At 42.8% G+C, this 20,608-nt stretch overlaps 1 protein-coding gene across 1 annotated transcript in view; it reads left to right on the top strand.

Moving 5' to 3' along the window:
• The first annotated feature begins 13,063 nt into the window (after positions 1-13,063).
• srp72 (signal recognition particle 72) overlaps positions 13,064-20,608 on the top strand; it is a 38,675-nt gene continuing 31,130 nt past the window's right edge. Inside the window, exon 1 of the mRNA XM_084331523.1 lies at positions 13,064-13,186. Coding sequence (XP_084187649.1) covers positions 13,084-13,186 — 103 coding nt within the window. The 5' untranslated portion in view covers positions 13,064-13,083. The remainder of the gene's footprint in view (positions 13,187-20,608) is intronic.

The following is a 20,608-nucleotide window of genomic DNA, read 5'->3' as shown; positions in this document are numbered from 1 at the left end:
CCTCCAGTAACAAGTCAGATTTTGCACTGGAGGCACAACAGGAGAGACAACATTTCCCAGCAATCATCATTCTTTAATTTATTTTAGGCTACAATCGGGAAGAATAGGAGGGCCCGGGGAAACAAGAGACGTCCCACGAACGGGAACTCCATTCAGTCCCGGGCCCCCCCCCCCGCGGGCCCTGAGGCGACTGCCTCGCCTGCCTCGCCTATATCGCCGCCGGTGGTTCAGTGCACGGGCCCGACACGGTAACCCACCTGTTAAGATTCAAACGTGGCAACAGCCAGGCACCATGCTGTCGGCTCGCATGCTAGCTAGCTAGCCTATATTAGCCAACCAGTTCTTGCTAACTAGCTATCGTGCTAGCTAAGCTGTAACGTTATCAGCCACAACACGGTGTAATTTCCCTATTTTCTTTTTGTGAACATGCAAATATTTCTTGTAGAAGTGGCACAATTTTCCATTTACTTGGGTATGTAAATTAGTGACTTTTTTCCTTATCTTAGGCTTGGACTATGAGGTGGAACTGTAAGATCTGCAAATCATTGTCTACTACAAGGAGGAATCTACTGAAGCATTACAGACTACAACACGCAACATTCGGTAGTGCACAACCCTAGCCATGTCTACATGACGGTTGTCCTTGCACATTCAAAACACAGGGTGCCCTTCGCACACATTTATCCAGATACCATGCAGCAGGAGAAAGTTCAAGGCCAGGAATTATTAATTTTAAGTGTTTAGTTTGCAGTCGCCATTGTCCTACAGCTACAGTGAAGGACTACTTTCAGCATATTGGAAGGCATCTGAAGAGGCACAAAACTGTCTTTTGTGTATTTAAATGTTGTGACTTTTGCACAAATATATACAATACATTTCTCAAACACAAAAACAAGCCATATAGGCTATTCTTTGAGTGATTTTAAGCAAGACGTGTTTGCGAGTCACCATAATCAGACTGTTGACCATTCTGATGTAGGCCTACCAGAGGCCAGTGATGGTGAGGAGGATGGATTTTGTGTTTTTATTTATTTTATGGTTATACAGTTTTTAGAAATGTACTTGTACCATTTGAGGCTTCAATGTTCCTTTTTGTCTTTCAGCTCCAGGATGAGTTTCAAAGAATCACAATGGTGCACCTTGAATCACAGTTCATGTCCAAGCTGGATGAATACACTCCCAAGCTGTTGGCCCTCTTCCAGTCCAAGGGTGGCGCCGTGGGGATGAGGTTGAAGGCTATCCTACTTGAGGTACTCTTCAATGACTTTTCTGTAGTTGCAGACCTTTTAAATACACAGTTGGCGGCTGGTTAATGTGGGGCACCTGGTTGGAAAATAGTTTTCAAATTGTATTTGGTTCATTTCTGTTTATTTTGAGATGGACTCTTATTTGACCAGCTTATTGAGAACTCCACTGGTTTGGATTCATAACCAATTGCAAAGTTTTGGTGCTCGGAGTTCTAATAATAATTACTGGACCATGGAAGGTAATTACACACAACACACGTGTGTGCGTGAGACGACAAAACACAAACTCATTTCATAATTATGTACTCTGAAAATATGTGAATGTCCCCGAATTTGGTGACTAGTATGGGGGGTTATGGTGTTAAAAGCTGAACTAGTCAATGAACAGTAAGGAAGTAGGTAAAGGCATCCATAGGCCCACAGTTGATGCAGTTGCTCACATCCTCCACACTGCAATATACTGAAGAATAATGATTATTTGTGTCATTTCAGGCTCCGAGCATCAACATCACCAGAGATGTTGCCATTCGGGGCTTGGTGATGTACCTTGGGGAATCTACAGATCAGCTCTTAAAGGAGTATGATGTAAGTTGAAGCACATGTTAAAATAGAGAAAAGGGTTGGGGGCAACTTTAAGCCTGAGGATGTTTTGTGAATACGGCCATTGGTTTTCTTGTCCAAAGGTTGGAAGGAAGGAATTTGGGAGATGTTCAATTATAGGACCTTCTCCTGTGGCTGTACAGTCTAAAGTTTCTTGCCCTTTCAGGATGCTGATGGAGATGGTGTGTCGCAGGACCTTGCTGTACAAACAACAAAAATCTACACGATCAAGAAGGAAACATCAGAGGGTCCCGACGACATCGGTATCGTCATAGAGGGCGTGAAGGTTCTGACTGCTCTGGGTAATTTCCCATGGGCTTGCTCCAGGCTAGTTGGGTTGGCATATGCAGTGAATCTTGCCTATCCCAAGGAACTAAGGTACACAGAATTAAAGGCCTTTACATTTTTCTAACCTACCTTGAGTGAACCTGTATTATTTATGCCATTTTCTTTGGTTTTCTTCCTCTCTTTGATCTCAGGTACACATTCGAAGTCTTCCAGAAACTCTTCCTGGAGCTGGATTGTACAAGGCTGTCTCCAAAAGTGACCAACCTCAAGAATAAGATACTGGTAAGAAAGGTGACCCTTGCAGAGTGAAAGGGAAAAGTCACTGTCAAAAATAACATTGTTTCCTTCAAGTTTTGGTTAAATGTGAGTTTCAGTGATCCGGTTACTGTAAGTAGTTGTTTCATCTCAGATTTGTCCAAATAGCCATACTCATTTGAGCGGAGAGGCTTCATGGTTTTGAATATTGGCACAGAACAGTTTGTTTATAATGTGCACCTTGTGTACACTTTACCTTGCGGGGTGAGGCAAGGTCAAGTGTTGGGGCATTTACAATGTTGTGAGACTGTTGTCCATTTCATTTTAAGCACCTGACATTGGTTTTCTTCCTCTCTTTGGTCTCAGGTACACATTCGAAGTCTTCCAGAAACTCTTCCTGGAGCTGGATTGGACAAGGCTGTCTCCAAAAGTGACCAACCTCAAGAATAAGCTACTGGCTTAAGAAAGGTCAAGTGTTGGGGTGGGGGTGAGGGGAGGCAAGGTCAAGTGGGGGGTGTGGGGTTATGTTGTGCTTAATTTTTATGTTTAAACTTGCAATAAACTTGCAATAAAATGTTTTGATTTAGCATAATACATGTTTACCTGGTATTCTTTTTAATATGCATGGTAATCTGTTGACCCAATTCAAGTAAACCAAGCACCGCAAGAAGACATGATATTGGGTATAGAAATGAAGAAATTATGGGAACAGTGACATTCAGTGTTATTGAAGTCCTATAATGCCAATTAAAACACATTTGCATTATTCATTAGAGCAGGTAAATAAGAATTGCCATGTGTTGTAAATAATGTGTATGTACACAGTAAATTTCGAAATTGCAATTTTTTTACTTAAAAAAATTAAGTTAACTAAGGGAAACTTCATATAATTGAATAGATTTACTTAAAAAAATTAAGGCAACAAAGGGACACGTCATATATTGAATAGATTTTAATCACATAAGTTTGATTAAAATTGATTGAATAAGTGAACTAAATTTAAACCAAAAACTTAAGTGCATGTTATTAATAATAACAGTTAAAATGTGTTGGATTTAGTAATAACATGCCAAATCATGAGTTAATATAGCCCAATTTTTTTTTGCAAGTAGAACTCAATTTCACAAGGGAAATTGATTTAATTTACTTAAAATGTTGGGCTATATTAACTCATGATGCCATTGTGCATCTTGAGACAGGATAGATAGACTGTCTATCCTACAACACATATAGACTGAAACATTTCTCAACCAAGGTGCCTTGCCTACCGTTTTGCTGTGGAAAGGTGAGTGTCCACAATGGCTAGCTAGCTGTTCTACTTGAATACTGAATGTTAATATTGAATCAGACACTATTGAATACTGAATGTTAATATCAGACCATATTGCATACTGAATGTTAATTCAGGTTGACAGTTGACATCATTTGACAGTTGACAGGGGGCTGGAAAGTTGATTTAAAGGGGACATGCATTATAAATGCCTTTTTTCTGTGTTTATAGTAATACAGGTTAGTATCAATGGGTCTGTGTCTCTAATTATTACCATATTGACTCATCAGTCTAGTCTCGAGTTCACGAGATCTTCCCTCACTCAACTAAACTTCTGATTTGACGGTTTCTGTGACGTCGACATAGCATTGATCTGCAGTAACGCCCCCTCTATGGTTGTAGTGCAGTGTAACCCGACACTTCCTCAAACGGGTTTTCACAGGCAGAGAATGAGCGAGAGAGAGAGAGAGAGAGAGAGAGAGAGAGAGAGAGAGAGAGAGAGAGAGAGAGAGAGAGAGAGAGAGAGAGAGAGAGGGACGGCGGGCGGGCAGAAGTGTGTGTAATGTGTGTGCGCCATCTCTCTCCCTCGTTGGGGACACAAACATACACAAACTTGACTGCGTGTGTGTCGGGACGTAGGCATAGTGTAACCCGACACTTCCTCAAACGGGGTTTGACAGGCAGAGAACTAGCGAGGAGAGGGAGGGAGAGAGAGGGAGAGAGAGAGAGAGAGAGAGAGAGAGAGAGGGACGGCGGGAGGGACTGCAGAAGTGTGTGTAAGACACCCATTCCAAGAGCCTGTTCGCTGTGTCTCTCTCTCTCTCTGTGTCTATCTCTCTCTCTATGTCTCTCTCTCTGTGTCTCTCTCTCTCTCTCTCTCTCTCTCTCTCTCTCTCTCTCTCTCTCTCTCTGTGTGTCTTTCTGTCTCTGTCTCTGTGTCTGTCTGTCTGTCTGTCTCTCCCCCAATTAAACTGTCCTAGGACATTGTCAGGTGTGTCATATATGTTATGATGAATTGAAAATGGGGGACCCTGATGTAAACAAGACTAAAGTCTTTCTCTGGTCTGCATCCCCTTAACAATTGTGTGTATTGAGCCGTACTGTATTGTACCCATTCTGCAATCTGTTAATACAATTTTCAATCAATTCAATCAAACCTGATTGGATAAATGACATGCTGGTGCTCTAGTGCGACACCTAGTGGCTTAATGTTATCTATAGTCAGTGTAGTGATTGTAATGGTACATAATTCACCCACGGAGCTATTGTTAGGAACATTAGTTCCGCCCGAACATTCTAGAACATTTGTGCTGATGTCATAGTCACCTTTAATGATAATGTTCCTAAAAATGCATCCGTTAAAACAAAGTAAGTTATGTTAAGTTAGTTACGGGAAGGCAAACATATTGTGTTTCACAGAAACAAAGCTAGACTCATCTGTACAGGCTCCAGAGATTGAAATCGAAAACTACTCAATAGTCCGGAGGGATAGGAATCAATATGGAGGTGGCGTCTGTGTGTATATACACAAAGATACCAAATTCAGGGTGTAGAAAAAAATCTTATTGGGGACTGGAACACGGATATGCTGCGTAAAGCAGCACCCGTCTTCAGGGCCTTCAGTAGGTTTTCTGATCTGCACGGTTTCAGCCAGCTAATCACCCAACCCTGTCTACACCAACGACTTCCACTATCGGTCAGAGTCCTGCCACCTTCAGAAGTTTTCTGATGACTCTGCGATAGTGGGATGTATAAAGGACGGTGACGAGAGGGAATACCGGGAACTGGTAGTGGACTTCGTCACATGGTGCGATAAAAACCACCTGCAGCTAAATGTGGCGAAGACCAAGGAACTGGTTGTGGAGCTGGGGAGGAGGAGGAGTGCACCTGTGACCCCCGTTTCCATCAGGGGAGTTGATGTGATGGTTTAGGTGTACAAATACCTCGGTGTGCACATCGACAACAAACTGAACGGGTCAAAACATGCAGAGGCACTGTACAAGAAGGGCCAGAGCCGACTCTACTTCCTCAGAAGGCTGAGATCCTTCAATGTCTGTACAAGGATGTTGAGGATGTTCTATGAGTCGGTGGTGGCGGGCGCCTTTTTGTACGCTGTGACCTGCTGGGGCAGCGGACTGAGAGCAGGGGACACAACCAGGCTGGATAAGCTGGTCAGGAAGGCCAGCAGCGTGGTTGGGGTGGAGCTGGACTCTCTAGCGAGGGTGGCGGAGAGGAGGAGCCTTGCTAAGCTCCAGGCCAGGGGTCAGGAACCTTTTTGACTGAGAGAGCCATAAAAGCCAAATATTTCTAAATATATTTCATTGAGAGCCATATAGTATTTTTAACATATAATAAATTAAATATGTCTTACTTTTAATGCGACTTCTGGTGCTGCATGGTTTTGCTGATGGCCTTGTAATCTGGTTCATACGTGGTGAGGTTGAGCTTCATGCAGGCGTTGAGGCTTCCATCAGTTAAACGTGAGCGTAGGTTGGTCTTAATGTTCCTCATATGCGAGAATGACTGCCCACATGCATATGTAGAGCCAAACATGGTCAATACGGCAATACTCACGCTGCATTGTGTGGTATGTCACAGGAAGCTCGTTCCAAGTTTTAAGAATCAGCTGGTCTTCAGGTTGAATATTTTTAATTTCTGTCCACTTGTGTTCCCTCGCCAGCTCTGCTCGCTATATCTTCAGCTACAGATACTATTAGCTGTATCTTCAAAACTAATTCTGTTTACTTTAAAATGACACAGTATTATTAAGAAATATCACAAGTATTATAAAAAAAAAAAAAAAAACGTTTTTTTTTTATTTTTTATTTTTTTTTACTCAAATATTTCTGGGAGCCATATGCTGTCACCAGAAGAGCCATATATGGCTCGCGAGCCATAGGTTCCCGACCCCTGCTCCAGGCCATCAGGGAAAACCCCACCCACCCACTATACACAGACTTGGCTGACAGGAGGAGCATGTTCAGTGCTAGGCTCACACTACCCAAATGCAGCACTGAACGGCACAGGAAGTCCTTCATTCCAACAGCCATCAGACTATACAATGCATCACTGTGCCTCACTGCATCACTGAGCACAGAGCGGCAGCTCAATAGTGGCCGGAGGCCGCGACTAGCGGCCTCCAGGCTCCAAAACAGGGGGCAACGACGGCTGCCAGACATTGACCTAGGACTAATAGGAACCCAAGGAGGACAATAACACTATCTGATGCATACTGCACCTTATGTGACACTGTGAATACTGTGAATATATATTTCATTTAGTTAGATAGTTAATTATATTGACCAATTTGTTTACACTGCTGTGTTGTTTTTACTACCTATACCCCCCCCCCTTCCCCATGCTCAGTATATTTTTACTGTATTTATTTACTGTATATTTATTTCATTTTTATTCTATTACTCTACTCTTACCCTAGGCAACTTGATTTGATTTGTGTTATTATTCTAATTTGTGACCTGTCCTGTCTAAATGTTTAAATGTTGAGCGATTTGCAGTGTCAAATTTCCCATGGGATAATAAAAGTATTTCTATTCTATTCTATTCTATTCTATTCTATTCTATTCTATTCTATAACCCACAAGGGTATGTGATTCAACACAAACCACCATTGACCTAATTTTGACCTCTGACAAGTCCATGATCTCCAATAAAGGGGTGATAGCATGCGGGTTAAGTGATCATTATATGATTTTCTGTACCCGCAAAAAGCTAAAACAGAAGGCCGGCTGTCACAAAACAGTCACACCTAGAGACCTTAAAACCTACTCTAGAGAGGCCTTTAACCAAGAACTGGAGAGCATGGACTGGTCAGATGAACTCAGTGGTACACAGGTTGAAGAAACATGGCTTGGTTTCAAAACCAAATTCACAACAATACTCAACAACATGGCACCCCTAAGAACCACCAGGGTTAAAAATCGCGCTGAGCCATGGATGCACACTGAAATACTGGCCGCTATGAAAACCAGAGACAAGAAATGCTCGGAACTTCATAAAAGTCAGACAAAGCTTTCCAAAAGCTCAAACAGTGAACTCCAAGCCCACGTGGTTGAACAAAAAATTCAAAGAAACAGACTAAGAAATGACGTAAACACCATGATCAAAACGCAAAAAAAATATTTCATCAATGACAAAACTGAGGAAAACAAAAACAAACCATGTGAACTTTGGAAATTACTCAATAATCAACTAGGCTGCAGTAAAAAACTTAAAACCAGATTCTCAAACATAAACATAAAAACGGACAACACACTCATCACAGACAAGCTGGATGTAGCCAATTACTTAAACATCTTTTTCACAAACATAACCACAACACTTGTAAATAAACTACCCTCCCACTGAGGGCATTATGGGGTAGAACACATAGTAGAATACTACAAAAACCTAGGGGTCCGCAAAGACGACTTCAAACTAGAAATGGTAACAACAGATGAGGTACTCAAAAAACTGAGCGCCCTCCAACCTAACAAGGCCACTGGCCATGACAACATCCCCTCCAAATTCCTCAGAGACGCAGCCGCCGCCATCACCCCAGTCATCACACACATAATAAACCTCTCCATAAAACAGGGACACGTCCCCAAGGACTTCAAAATTGCGAGAGTGACCCCTCTGCACAAAAAGAGCAGCAAATTAGACCCAGGCAACTACCGCCCTGTTTCTATTCTTACCTCCATCTCGAAAGTCATGGAGAAAATTGTCTATGAACAGGTCGAAAAGTACCTGGCGGGAAAAAATCTAATCTACGAATTCCAATCTGGCTTCAGAACATCCCACTCCACTGACACATGCCTTTTCTATTTGAACGACCACATCAAACAAGAGGTGGACGCGGGCAAATACTGCGGTATGGTCAGGCTGGACCTACAAAAGGCCTTCGACACTGTCAATCACTCCATTCTGATTGACAAGCTAAAAGCAATTGGTTTTGATAGTTTATCAGTGAGCTGGATGCAATCCTACCTGGAGGGGAGAGAACAGATGGTGAAGGTAAACGGTACTCTATCCCTCCCCCCCTCACAGTGAGCTGTGGTGTTCCACAAGGAAGCATACTAGGACCGCTACTGTTCCTAATTTATGCAAATGACATGTCGTCAGCTTGTGACTGCAACTTGTTCCTGTTTGCGGACGACTCAGCCCTGCTGGTCTCTGACAAGAACAAGTTGCAGGTTGAAAAAACCCTCAGCTCGGAACTAGGCAAAATCTGCATATGGCTCGCTGATAACAAACTATCCATTCTCTTCGGTTCAAATAACAAACTCAGCAAGACCGACGGCTTCTCAGTTACAGTGGGTGACAATATTGTCACAAGGAAAGATGAAATTACCTACCTGGGTTCCATCCTAGAGGCAAATCTTTCCTGTGACAAAATGGCATCCAATGTAATAAAAAAAGTCAACCAACAAACTAGATTCTTGTACCGGATCTCCTCTCTGGTAAACAAGAATACCCTGAAGACCCTGGCAGGAGCACTCATTCAAGGGTACTATGACTATGCTTGCACCTCATGGTACCAAAGCACCTCAAAGGCGCTAAAAACAAGATTACAAACATCACAAAACAAACTAGTCAGACTTTGACCTTACCCCTAGAACCCACCTCACCCCTGCACACTTTGACAACCTAGTGTAGCAGGGTGGATTATCCCTGCTTTATGGGAGTGGTTGTACACGGCCACCTGGTAGCGGGACGCAGCAGAACTGGGTCTAACTGGATCCCCGACTTTAGGCCAGGAACGTCAAAGTGGGGGTCCAACAGCAGGAGCGGATGGGGCCTAGGATTCACTGACCTAGGGATGGTACTCTGGTCCTTCTGGCCCTCCAGGGCGATCAGCAGTAGCTCCCCACAGACCCCCACTTCCACCAATACTTCCTGAGCCCTCCCACACCTGATGGCAGTAAGATGAATAATGTTTTCGCTCCCCAAAGCAGTACCCTTCCGTAATGACCTGTAGAGGCCGTTAACATGAACTAGAAACAGGGGTGGGGAAGGGTTAAATAATGATGATCATTACCCGGAGAGAAAAGGGTTAGGCAAAGTGCACATTAAAGACTCACACACAGTGTTCCCATTTACGTCTCCTTTTATATAACTTGGTTCACTTTACATGGGTATTACTCAATTGGAAAAGCTATCTCCTCACTGGCACCTAGTGCTCTCGCTCTACAATACACATGGAGGAAAGTTATTCCCAAAATGAAAGGTCTTCCCACACTGACAGCTCTTCCCACACTGAAAGCTCTTCCCACACTGAAAGCTCTTCCCACACTGACAGCTCTTCCCACACTGAAAGCTCTTCCCACACTGAAAGCTCTTCCCACACTGAAAGCTCTTCCCACACTGACAGCTCTTCCCACACTGAAAGCTCTTCCCACACTGACAGCTCTTCCCACACAGAAAGCTTTTCCCACACTGAAAGCTCTTCCCACAATGGGCACCTTGTGCTCTCTCTATATTACAGACACAGTAAGAACCTCTTCCCTTTAAGGGTTATCTACTGCTCCGCTTTGCGGTAGGGGAGAACCAGGTAAAAAGTAAAGGAGTTCAATGGGAATTTTATAAAAGAACACACATGTTATTACACTCAAAAGAAATTAAAAGTGGGCCCACAGTTAGCAAATAAAACCTATCTAGAGCCGGCTTGAAATGTTTGGGGCGCCCCTTTTACACTGCTCTCCAGTGTGCATTCAATGCACCATTTATCTTCACTCCCATAGAGCTCGCTCCCCACCGTAGACTGTCTACTGAACACGTTTCAACACTCAGGGCACCTCTGATACTTATCCAAGATGGGGCCCAATCTTAGCACCACTAGTCCGGATGCTAAGATGGCAGACGGAGATCCCGCGATAACAGCCGGCGGGCGGGGTAGGCGCTGGGGCAGATGCTGCGGGCAACGGCTTGAAGAGGCTGGAGCAACGTGCAGTGTAATGGCGTCCTCTGCTGGGCTGAAGAGATGGGCCATCGCGCATGCTAAACTGTAGTACTGTCCTAAACACAACTAAACTGCGGGTCGTATTGCACCCTCCTACTATGACGCCTATATACACAGCTACCGCGAGGTGACCAATGTCTATCACCTGGTCTTCGGCTCTCCTCGCCGGGTGAAGCCGCCCTTCACAGTGTCTCTGGCACACGAATCAAACGCTAAGCTACCGCAGATATTTCTGGAATAACCCGTTTTGTAGCAGAGCCTATTCCTTTATCCGGCACATTAATCAACCGCTCAACTATCGCATGTATTTCTGGAATAACCCGTTTGGTAGCAGAGTATATTCCTCGCACGCTCGCTTGTCCTTGTCTGTGTCCAACGCCGAAGAGAGCTTCCTCTGTGCTCCACTCCACGTTGAACTCCCTTCTTGCTCGTCTGATCTCCTCTCTGCCCAGCCTTCCACCACCGCCCCCTGCCGGCACCTGTAATCCTATCCCGCTATGAAACGCCCAAGTTTAGAAGAGGAGGATCAAAGGGCAGCAAGTTAATAATCCTTATTACATGGCGTTTTCACATTCGCCGAAATGCTTGCTTGTGATTGGTCAATAGCGCGTCAGAGGTCCGATATTACCCGATAACGGACCTCTGTGGAACAATAATGACCGCTGTGCGCAGCTGTTCACAATCAAGCCCACTGACATCAGTGCAATCAGACACTGCCGGCTGCTGGGGAAGCTGCCAGCGATGACAGGGGGCGGAGCGACGAGCGGAGCCAGAACCAGTGTTGCGAGTCGATGTAAAATTAATTAGGTATATTGTTAGTAAGTTAGCCATGTAATAAGCGGGATAATGTATAGCTATACTCGATCATTGTCGCAAAATAATTGACCTTCACTGACGTTTAAAACACCTCGCCGAGGCGGCTCGGTATTTTAAACTCTGTGTCGGTCAATTATTTTGCGACAATGACCTCGTAGCTATACATTATCCCTTACATATTCAGGGCGGGGTGATCAAAGAGAACTGCACGTTATTTGTCCATGTCCGGGCAGGTATGATCAAGGGCGGACAACTGGTTACAATGTCCTTGTGAACACAGGGAATGCAAAAGATTACGTTAGCCAATCTGAATAATAGCCAGACATATTTAGGTTGCTACACTAGGATGGCTTAGAGTAGACGACAGAGTACAGCAACTTGCAATGGGCCTGGTCTACAAGATACACTATACGACTAAGGTACCCATGTACATGTCAAAATACCCAAAGGTCAGTGAATACCACGACCACAACACCAGAGGAAGCTCAACAAATCATGTTAAACCCAGATTCGGCTCAAACAAGGGACTAAACACGTTTCGCAATTATGCCACATCAATGTGGAACGCCCTACCCAAAGCTGTAAAGGAATGTGAATCCCTACCCACATTCAAAACCACTCTTAAAGAGCACCTACGGGAGGCTGCAATTCTAAACTGCGGCCACCGTAAATGTCCAAACCCCCCACCCCCACCCCCTCCTAATAGACAGTCTCCTCCCCACCGCATGTATATATTCTCTCCCCACCGTATGTATATTTCTCTCCCACCCACCCACCCACCCCCTCCAAATGTACAGTCTCCTCACCACCGGATGTATATTTCTCTCCCACCCACCCCCTCCTAATGTACAGTCCCCTCCCCATCATATGCTATGTATATACTCTGTCAGGATCTATGAGTAACAGTACTGTATATTTGGATACCGCATATGTCACAAATGTATCAGTACTAATACCTATATGTCCCTATGCCATAAATGTCATGTATGTTGAGTATGTCATACATGTCAATATGAATTGAAACTGGGGGACCCTGATAACGTAAACAAGACAAAAGTCTTTCTCTGGTCTGCATCCCCTTAACAAGTGTGTGTATTGAGCCGTACTGTATTGTACCCATTCTGCAATCTGTTAAATAAAGTTGTCATTCATTCATTCATTCATTCATTCATTCATTTATTCATTCATTCATTCATTCATTCATTCATTCATTCATTCATTCATTCATTCATTCATTCATGTAATTTTCTGTGTGATTTGTTATTATGTCCAGCTATTTTATTTAATTGTATCTATCATGTGAAACGTAATTTATCTATCTCTCCAACTACCCCATGTAATGTTTATTATTATTATTATTATTATTATTATTATTATTATTATTATTATTATTATTATTATTATTATTATTATTATTATTATTATTATTATTATTATTATTATTATTATTATTATTATTATTATTATTATTATTATTATTATTATTATTATTATTATTATTATTATTATTATTATTATTATTATTATTATTATTATTATTATACATTATTTTTGTTTGACGCTCGTCGGGTTGTTTGTGGTTTCATCGACACCGGAAGAGGAGCACCTTCTGCTTCCGGGTCGCAGCAGCAGAAGACCCACGCAGCAAGATGGCGAGCAGCGCTGGAGGCTCCGTGGCGTCGCTGTGGACCGAAGTCAACCGCTGTGGGCAGAACGGGGACTTTACCAGGGCCCTGAAGGCGGTCAGCAAAAGTAGGGCTTCATGTTTGTTCGCCGTCTCTCTCGAAACCAACACGGCTTGTTGTCGTTGTGCTGCAGAATAGAGAGAAGCTCTTCATCTCTGAAGCAGCTAAAGCTAGAGCCAGCTGTTAGCATGTCGGCTATAGGCTAACAGTTAGCCTAGCCGACATGCTAACAGCTGGCTCTAGCTAGTAGCAGGCTTGACATTAATGCGTACAGATATTTGGGTTTTGGTTTACACGCTATAATCAGCTGGTCACCTTTTGCACACTGTATGTGTAACGTTACGGGTATCAGTCTGAATATCGGTCATATGTTTGCTGTAGAGGAAGAATAATAACCAGTGATATTGTCTCCTGGCTCACGAGTGACGTGTCCTTCCCTTCAAGACGAGCTGCTAGCTTGTCATCGGTTGGCTCTGTTACCACTTCACTGACCAGGCACCACTGTGTTACCACTTCACTGACCAGGCACCAGCTCTGTTACCACTTCACTGACCAGGCACCACTGTGTTACCACTTCACTGACCAGGCACCAGCTGTGTTACCACTTCACTGACCAGGCACCACTGTGTTACCACTTCACTGACCAGGCACCAGCTGTGTTACCACTTCACTGACCACCACTGTGTTACCACTTCACTGACCAGGCACCACTATGTTACCACTTCACTGACCAGGCACCACTATGTTACCACTTCACTGACCAGGCACCAGCTCTGTTACCACTTCACTGACCACCACTGTGTTACCACTTCACTGACCAGGCACCAGCTGTGTTACCACTTCACTGACCACCACTATGTTACCACTTCACTGACCAGGCACCAGCTGTGTTACCACTTCACTGACCAGGCACCAGCTGTGTTACCACTTCACTGACCAGGCAGCGTGTATGCTTTTACCAACGCAGTTGTGTTTCCGGGTTCCCGTTTTGCGCTCTGATTGGCCACTGACCTACACGCGTACGCCCCCCCCTCGCTATCGCCTTTGGGGCGTGAGATATGAAGACCGATTTAAGTCTGCGACAACAACCCAATAATAATCACTCGAAACAGCTATTACCAGACAATTACAACAGCAGTGGTGCCTGCTTCAAATGTCACGTATTATAGGCTATAAGCCCGTGTAGATCTATTCGGAATAATAAACATATACAGTACACCCTCTAGCAAAACATGACACAATGTGATCCCATCTCCGATAGAGCGGCTGGTCGCAGAGACGCGAGTTGAACAAACACATCGGGAGGAGAATGAATGAATGAACGAACGAACCTGATGTAAACAAGACAAAAGTCTTTCTCTGGTCTGCATCCCCTTAACAATTGTGTGTATTGAGCTTTACTGTATTGTACCCATTCTGCAATCTGTCAAATAAAATAGACTATAAGCCCGTGTAGATCTATTCGGAATAATAAACATCGCCACCCTCTAGCAAAACATGACACAATGTGATCCCATCTCCGATAGAGCGGCTGGTCGCAGAGACGCGAGTTGAACGAACACATCGGGAGGAGAATGAATGAATGAATGAATGAACGAACGAACCTGATGTAAACAAGACAAAAGTCTTTCTCTGGTCTGCATCCCAGTAACAATTGTGTGTATTGAGCCGTACTGTATTGTACCCATTCTGCAATCTGTTAAATAAAGTTTTCATTCATTCATTCTCCTCCCGATGTGTTCGTTCAACTCGCGTCTCTGCGACCAGCCGCTCTATCGGAGATAGGATCACATTGTGTCATGTTTTGCTAGAGGGTGTATATGTTTATTATTCCGAATAGATCTACACAGGCTTATAGCCTATAATACGTGACATTTGAAGCAGGCACCACTGCTGTTGTAATTGTCTGGTAATAGCTGTTTCGAGTGTTTATTATTGGGTTGTTGTCGCAGACTTAAATCTGTCTTCATATCTCACGCCCCAAAGGCGATAGCGAGGGGGGGCGTACGCGTGTAGGTCAGTGGCCAATCAGAGCGCAAAACGGGAACCCGGAAACACAACTGCGTTGGTAAAAGCATACACGTGACCAGGCACCATGAGAAAGACGTTTGTCTTGTTTACATCAGGGTCCCCCATTTTCAATGCATAGTGAAATCCAAGCATCAAAGGGATCCAAGCATATTATGGAGTAGTTAATTTGACCCAAAACCGTTCAGGTGGTTATGAAAACCACCAGAGTGTGTGCCCCTAGGCTAGGAGATGTATATTGGTTCGTGTCGCCCTTTGGTTAGCCCTAGAATGGCTGATATTCCATACATTGATTGCATTGTATTCCATTATCTTGTGTATGTGTGTCATAAATGTTATGAATTGAAAATGGGGGACCCTGATGTAAACAAGACGAAAGTCTTTCTCTGGTCTGCATCCCCTTAACAATTGTGTGTATTGAGCCGTACTGTATTGTACCCATTCTGCAATCTGTTAATAAAATTTTCAATCAATCAATATTGGACCTATCTCAAACCCTGCCCTCTTTTCTTGATCCTCCAATCACAACTGTCGCTTATCTCGGACAAACGTTGTTAATTTGTTGCTCTGTGTGTGTTTGCAAACACAGCAGCACCAATCAAATGAAAATGTTGATGAGACAGGTGCGTTTACAGTTGTCCAATGTCCCTCACCATATTTGTGATTAACATACGTTTTCATGTGATTGGTGCTGCTGTGTTTGCTATTCCGTCACGTTCTGTTGTAGCCATATAATATTGCTTATTATTTAAAAATTTTCTTTTTGACCATGTGCTGATATTTAGATTTAAACTTATTCTATATTGTCGTGTATATATTTATAATGAAACAGAATCTTTTTGGTTATTTGGAATGATTGCTCCCCCTATTGGTATGAAAATGGTAGGCCTAATGGTTAGCTGATTAATGATAATTATTACATGGCGTTTTCACATTCGCCGAAATGCTTGCTTGTGATTGGTCAATAGCCCCCGACAGCGGTCATTATCAGACAATAATGACCGCTGTGGGACAATAATGACCGCTGTGCTCAGCTGTTCGCAATCAAGCCCACTGACACACACTGTTTCAGTGCAATTAGACACTGCCGGTGTTCTGCTGCCGGCGATGACAGGGGGCGGAGCCAGAACGCAGCCAGAACCAGTGTTGCTAGTCGATGTAAAATGAATTAGGTATATTGTTAGTAAGTTAGCCATGTAATAAGCGGGATAATGTATAGCTATACTCGATCATTGTCGCAAAATAATTGACCTTCACTGACGTTTAAAACACCTCGCCGAAGCGGCTCGGTATTTTAAACTCTGTGTCGGTCAATTATTTTATTTTATTTATTTTATTTTATTTATCCCTTACTTATCAGGTGGTAATTATCAGGTGTTTAAAGTGGATGTCTACCGGGAACAAGGGCAGTTTTGATTTGGTATAGACGGGGCAATCATACAGTTTTTCGCCCACACAGTAATATTTCAAAGGTAGTCACAGTAGCACGAGGGTTTCGGACAGACAAACGCTAGGGTTTAAAAGCTTGGCGTTGCTAATAAACGTTTAAAATAATTTTAATAAACTTGTCAACGCTGCTCAAAACGCTTTTCTTCCGGCTTTGGCTGCCATCACAGCGCAGGCGCACTAGGCAGCCAAAGCCGGAAGACAAGCGTTTTGAGCTGACAAGTTTATTAAAATTATTTAAAATGTTTATTAGCAACGCCAAGCTTTTAAACCCTAGCGTTTGTCTGTCCGAAACCCTCGTGCAACTGTGACTACCGTTGAAATGTCTGTGCGACACCTGTACGGCGAGCGTTTTGATGCGGAACAGCCCGACAGACTGAATTGTAGGATTTTTACATCATCGTAGAAGGGACTTGTCTGTGTATTCACGGAGCGAGTAGTTCGTCCAACAATGTTGGTGTGATTTACAGTCCCGAAAGGGGCTATGGCAATTAATTATTAAGTAACACAGTGAACCCCCCCCCCCAACAAATTACATGGAGTGTTCTATGACTGTATATGGAATACATGCAATGTATGTATTCTAGGTAGGGATGCACCGAAATTTCGGCCACCGAATGTTTTCGGCCGAAAAATGACCAAAAATGGCCTTTCGGCTTTCGGGCGAAAGAGTTTTTTCACCGAAAATATATCACCGAAACAGAAACAACCTGTAACCCAACCAGGGTTTCCGTTAGAAAAAATTGTTGCCGGCCTCAGTGTCCGGTAGATTTCAATCTACCGGTCAAATGAGAGACATTCCGGTCAGAGTTTATTGAGCTTAAAAACAATTGATAGGCAAAAGAATGACAACAAAACAAAAGAATGACATCATCAAGGCATGTAGATTTATAATATTTTTACTTAAAACTAGGCTACTTTTGCGTATAAAGTCATTATATTCCAAATAAAATAAGTCCCGAGACTCGTGCTGCTGCCGACTTTAAATCAAATAGGTGTCTGTGGGCAGTCGCCCGACATTAATAAACAACAGTCTGTTATAATCACATTTTTATGAGCTAACGAATTCCGTTATATTGGACATTTGTATTAATTATATCAAGCGAAGAACTGAGAAATTTGGCAGAGAGAGACGGCAACATTATCGTGGGTCTGCGTGACGACTCTCTCTCCACCTCCCAATGACTTATTTGCGAGAGTATGGCGCTGCAGAGCAGCATATTCAGCTGTTATTGGCTCTTTTCTGGGAACCGCACAACAGCGCCCCCCACCCAACATTGAATTGAAAATGGCTGAATTGGAGTACTGCTGGAGTACTGCATTGTGCTGCTGTTGTTCCGGCTCTGCAGCTTCACAAAAGTTCGCACACCCAGCACTAAGCTCTCGCTGACAACGTCGTTGTCATTATTAGAAGCAACGATGAAACAAATCATGTAATGATTGTTTCGTTCATCGCATAGGCTATTTAATTTTAGCCTATTTTAATACAATTCAAATAATCAAATTGTGCTTAGACTCAGGGAATTATTTTCACCGGACATTAAGACCGGAGAGATTAAATATGTCGGACTTCAACAGATTTTGCCGGTCAAATACCGGTAATTACCGGCTAACGGAAACGCTGAACCCAACGCGTGTTGTTGTGATGATGTCATCAAAACGTGGCTTCAGTCATTACATGCGCGCTGTTTCTATGTGTCGCGCTGTTTCTATGTAAACTCAGCGCGCAACGCGTCCAATAAATGCGTCTTTAACATGCTTTATATCCTTATTTACTATAGCCCGTCGCGGTTAACTTAAGAGGGGGGGATTGTGTTTCTCACATTGACGCTGTCTGTCGTTGATAATATAATCTGAAGAGCATTATTATTATTATCATTCTCGAGAATACACGTTGCGCGTCTACTGTGCCAAAGTCAAGAGAGCACATTCATCTGCGGACTAGAAAGGTGCGCTCAGTAGAGCACAGATGTCCGCCACTTGACTTGGAATTAATGGACTGTATGCATTCAGAAGTGCTGAATAAATGTTTTATGGACCCATAATAGGGATTTATTATTTAAGTTAAGTTTTGCCATAATCATATATTTTTCCATAATCGGGTAGCTGAACAACATTGGTAAAAAAAAATTCTATTCTATGAATCATTTATGAATCCTATTTTCGGTATCGGTTTCGGCCAAGAATTTCCCATTCGGTGCATCCCTAATTCTAGGGGAACCCCCCCAACAAATTGCATGGAGTGTTCTATGACTATATGGAATGCATCCAATGTATGGATTCTAGTAGAGCCATATGAAATCCGTTTTATTATTTTCCAAATTCCATTTTATTTTTTCCCGAATTCCATTTTTTCCGTTTTAATATTTCAGAATTCTGTATTTTGCCTTTTATGCTCATTTTACCATCAGAAATAGTGTCTAATAAGTGGGAATGAATAAATGTCCACAATTGAATAAGATATAACAGTCCATTTAATGTTTTTAAGTGCTGCAACTCAGAAATACAGTTCAATTTTACACAATATTTTTCAATTAATATTGTGACAAAATAAAAATACATATTTCAAGTGTAAACAATAGATACAGCTAGCTACTACTGACATTATCACAATGACAATGTCAGTAACCTAGCTATATCTATTATATTATTGTGATGAAATATAGTAATGCATAATTTAGGCACCTTTAGTTTAGTTTATTTCGTTTATAAAGGACAGTGTATAATGGCAATCGTTTGCATTAAACAAATGGATGGGTGCACTAGATTTAGCAAGAAGCTATCATTTCCATCTATAGTCCTATGTACTGTAACGTTTCATAGCTATTTAAGTTTATTTAGATTATAAAGGGCAGTGTATAATGACAATCGTTTGCATTAAACAAATGGATGGGTGCACCAGATTTAGCTAGAACTTCTAGAAGCTATCATTTCCATAGATAGTCCTATAACGTTACATAGCTATTTAAGTGTATTTAGTTTATAAAGGGCAGTGTATAATGACAATCGTTTGCATTAAACAAATGGATGGGTGCACTAGATTTAGCTAGAAGCTAAACGTCCTAACGTTATAGCTATTTAATCACAATAGTGTCGCAAGTGTTTTTGCGGGTCCAGTCCACGGAACGTTGACAGAATTAGCAAAACACCTTATCACCGGAGGCATAAAAGTCATTAGGATACTGTTCTGCTCTGAATTGAGGGCTTATTGTGGAATAGTTTAGCTTCTTGACGATGTTAAAGGGGAACTCCACTATTTTGGGAAATTAGCTTATTTAACATCTTCCCTGGAGTTAGACAAGAAGATACATACCTTTTTTGTCTCTGTGCGTGCATTTTAGCTTTGGGAATAGACGCTCCGTTAGCATAGCTTAGCTTCATCACTGGAAGTGAGGCAGGACAGTAGCCTTACAGTGCCTTACAGTGTATTGCAAGGTCTGACATTGACCAAATTTGATATGCATGACCTTGGTGGGCTCTAGGTCAACTCCTGAAAAGGGGGTCAATGTCAGACCTTGCAATCAAAAGTTAGGGGGCGCACTGAAATTATGGCAAGGGTTATTAGCCCCCTAACTTTTGATTGCAAAGTCTGACATTGACCCCCTTTGCAGGAGTTGACCTAGAGCCCACCAAGGTCATGCATATCAAGTTTGGTCAATGTCAGACCTTGCAATACACTGTAAGGCACTGTAAGGCTACTGTCCTGCCTCACTTCCAGTGATGAAGCTAAGCTATGCTAACGGAGCGTCTATTCCCAAAGCTAAAATGCACGCACAGAGACAAAAAAGGTATGTATCTTCTTGTCTAACTCCAGGGAAGATGCTAAATAAGCTAATTTCCCAAAATAGTGGAGTTATCCTTTAACACTGAAGCAGCCAGACGCTTGAGCACCGCGGCTGTGTTGTGTGTAACACGCTGTAGAGTCCCCGCCTCCCCGGTCGTGTGTGCACCAAACGTTCCACCCAAAAACGAAATTTCAGTCCAGATTAGGCCAAATTCTGCAATATTCCACGTT

Source organism: Notolepis coatsorum, assembly GCF_963971535.1.
Source record: "Notolepis coatsorum genome assembly, chromosome: 16".
Lineage (NCBI taxonomy): Eukaryota > Metazoa > Chordata > Actinopteri > Aulopiformes > Paralepididae > Notolepis > Notolepis coatsorum.
The sequence above is the reverse complement of the archived record's forward strand: the minus strand, read 5'-3'. Positions and strand labels throughout refer to the sequence as shown.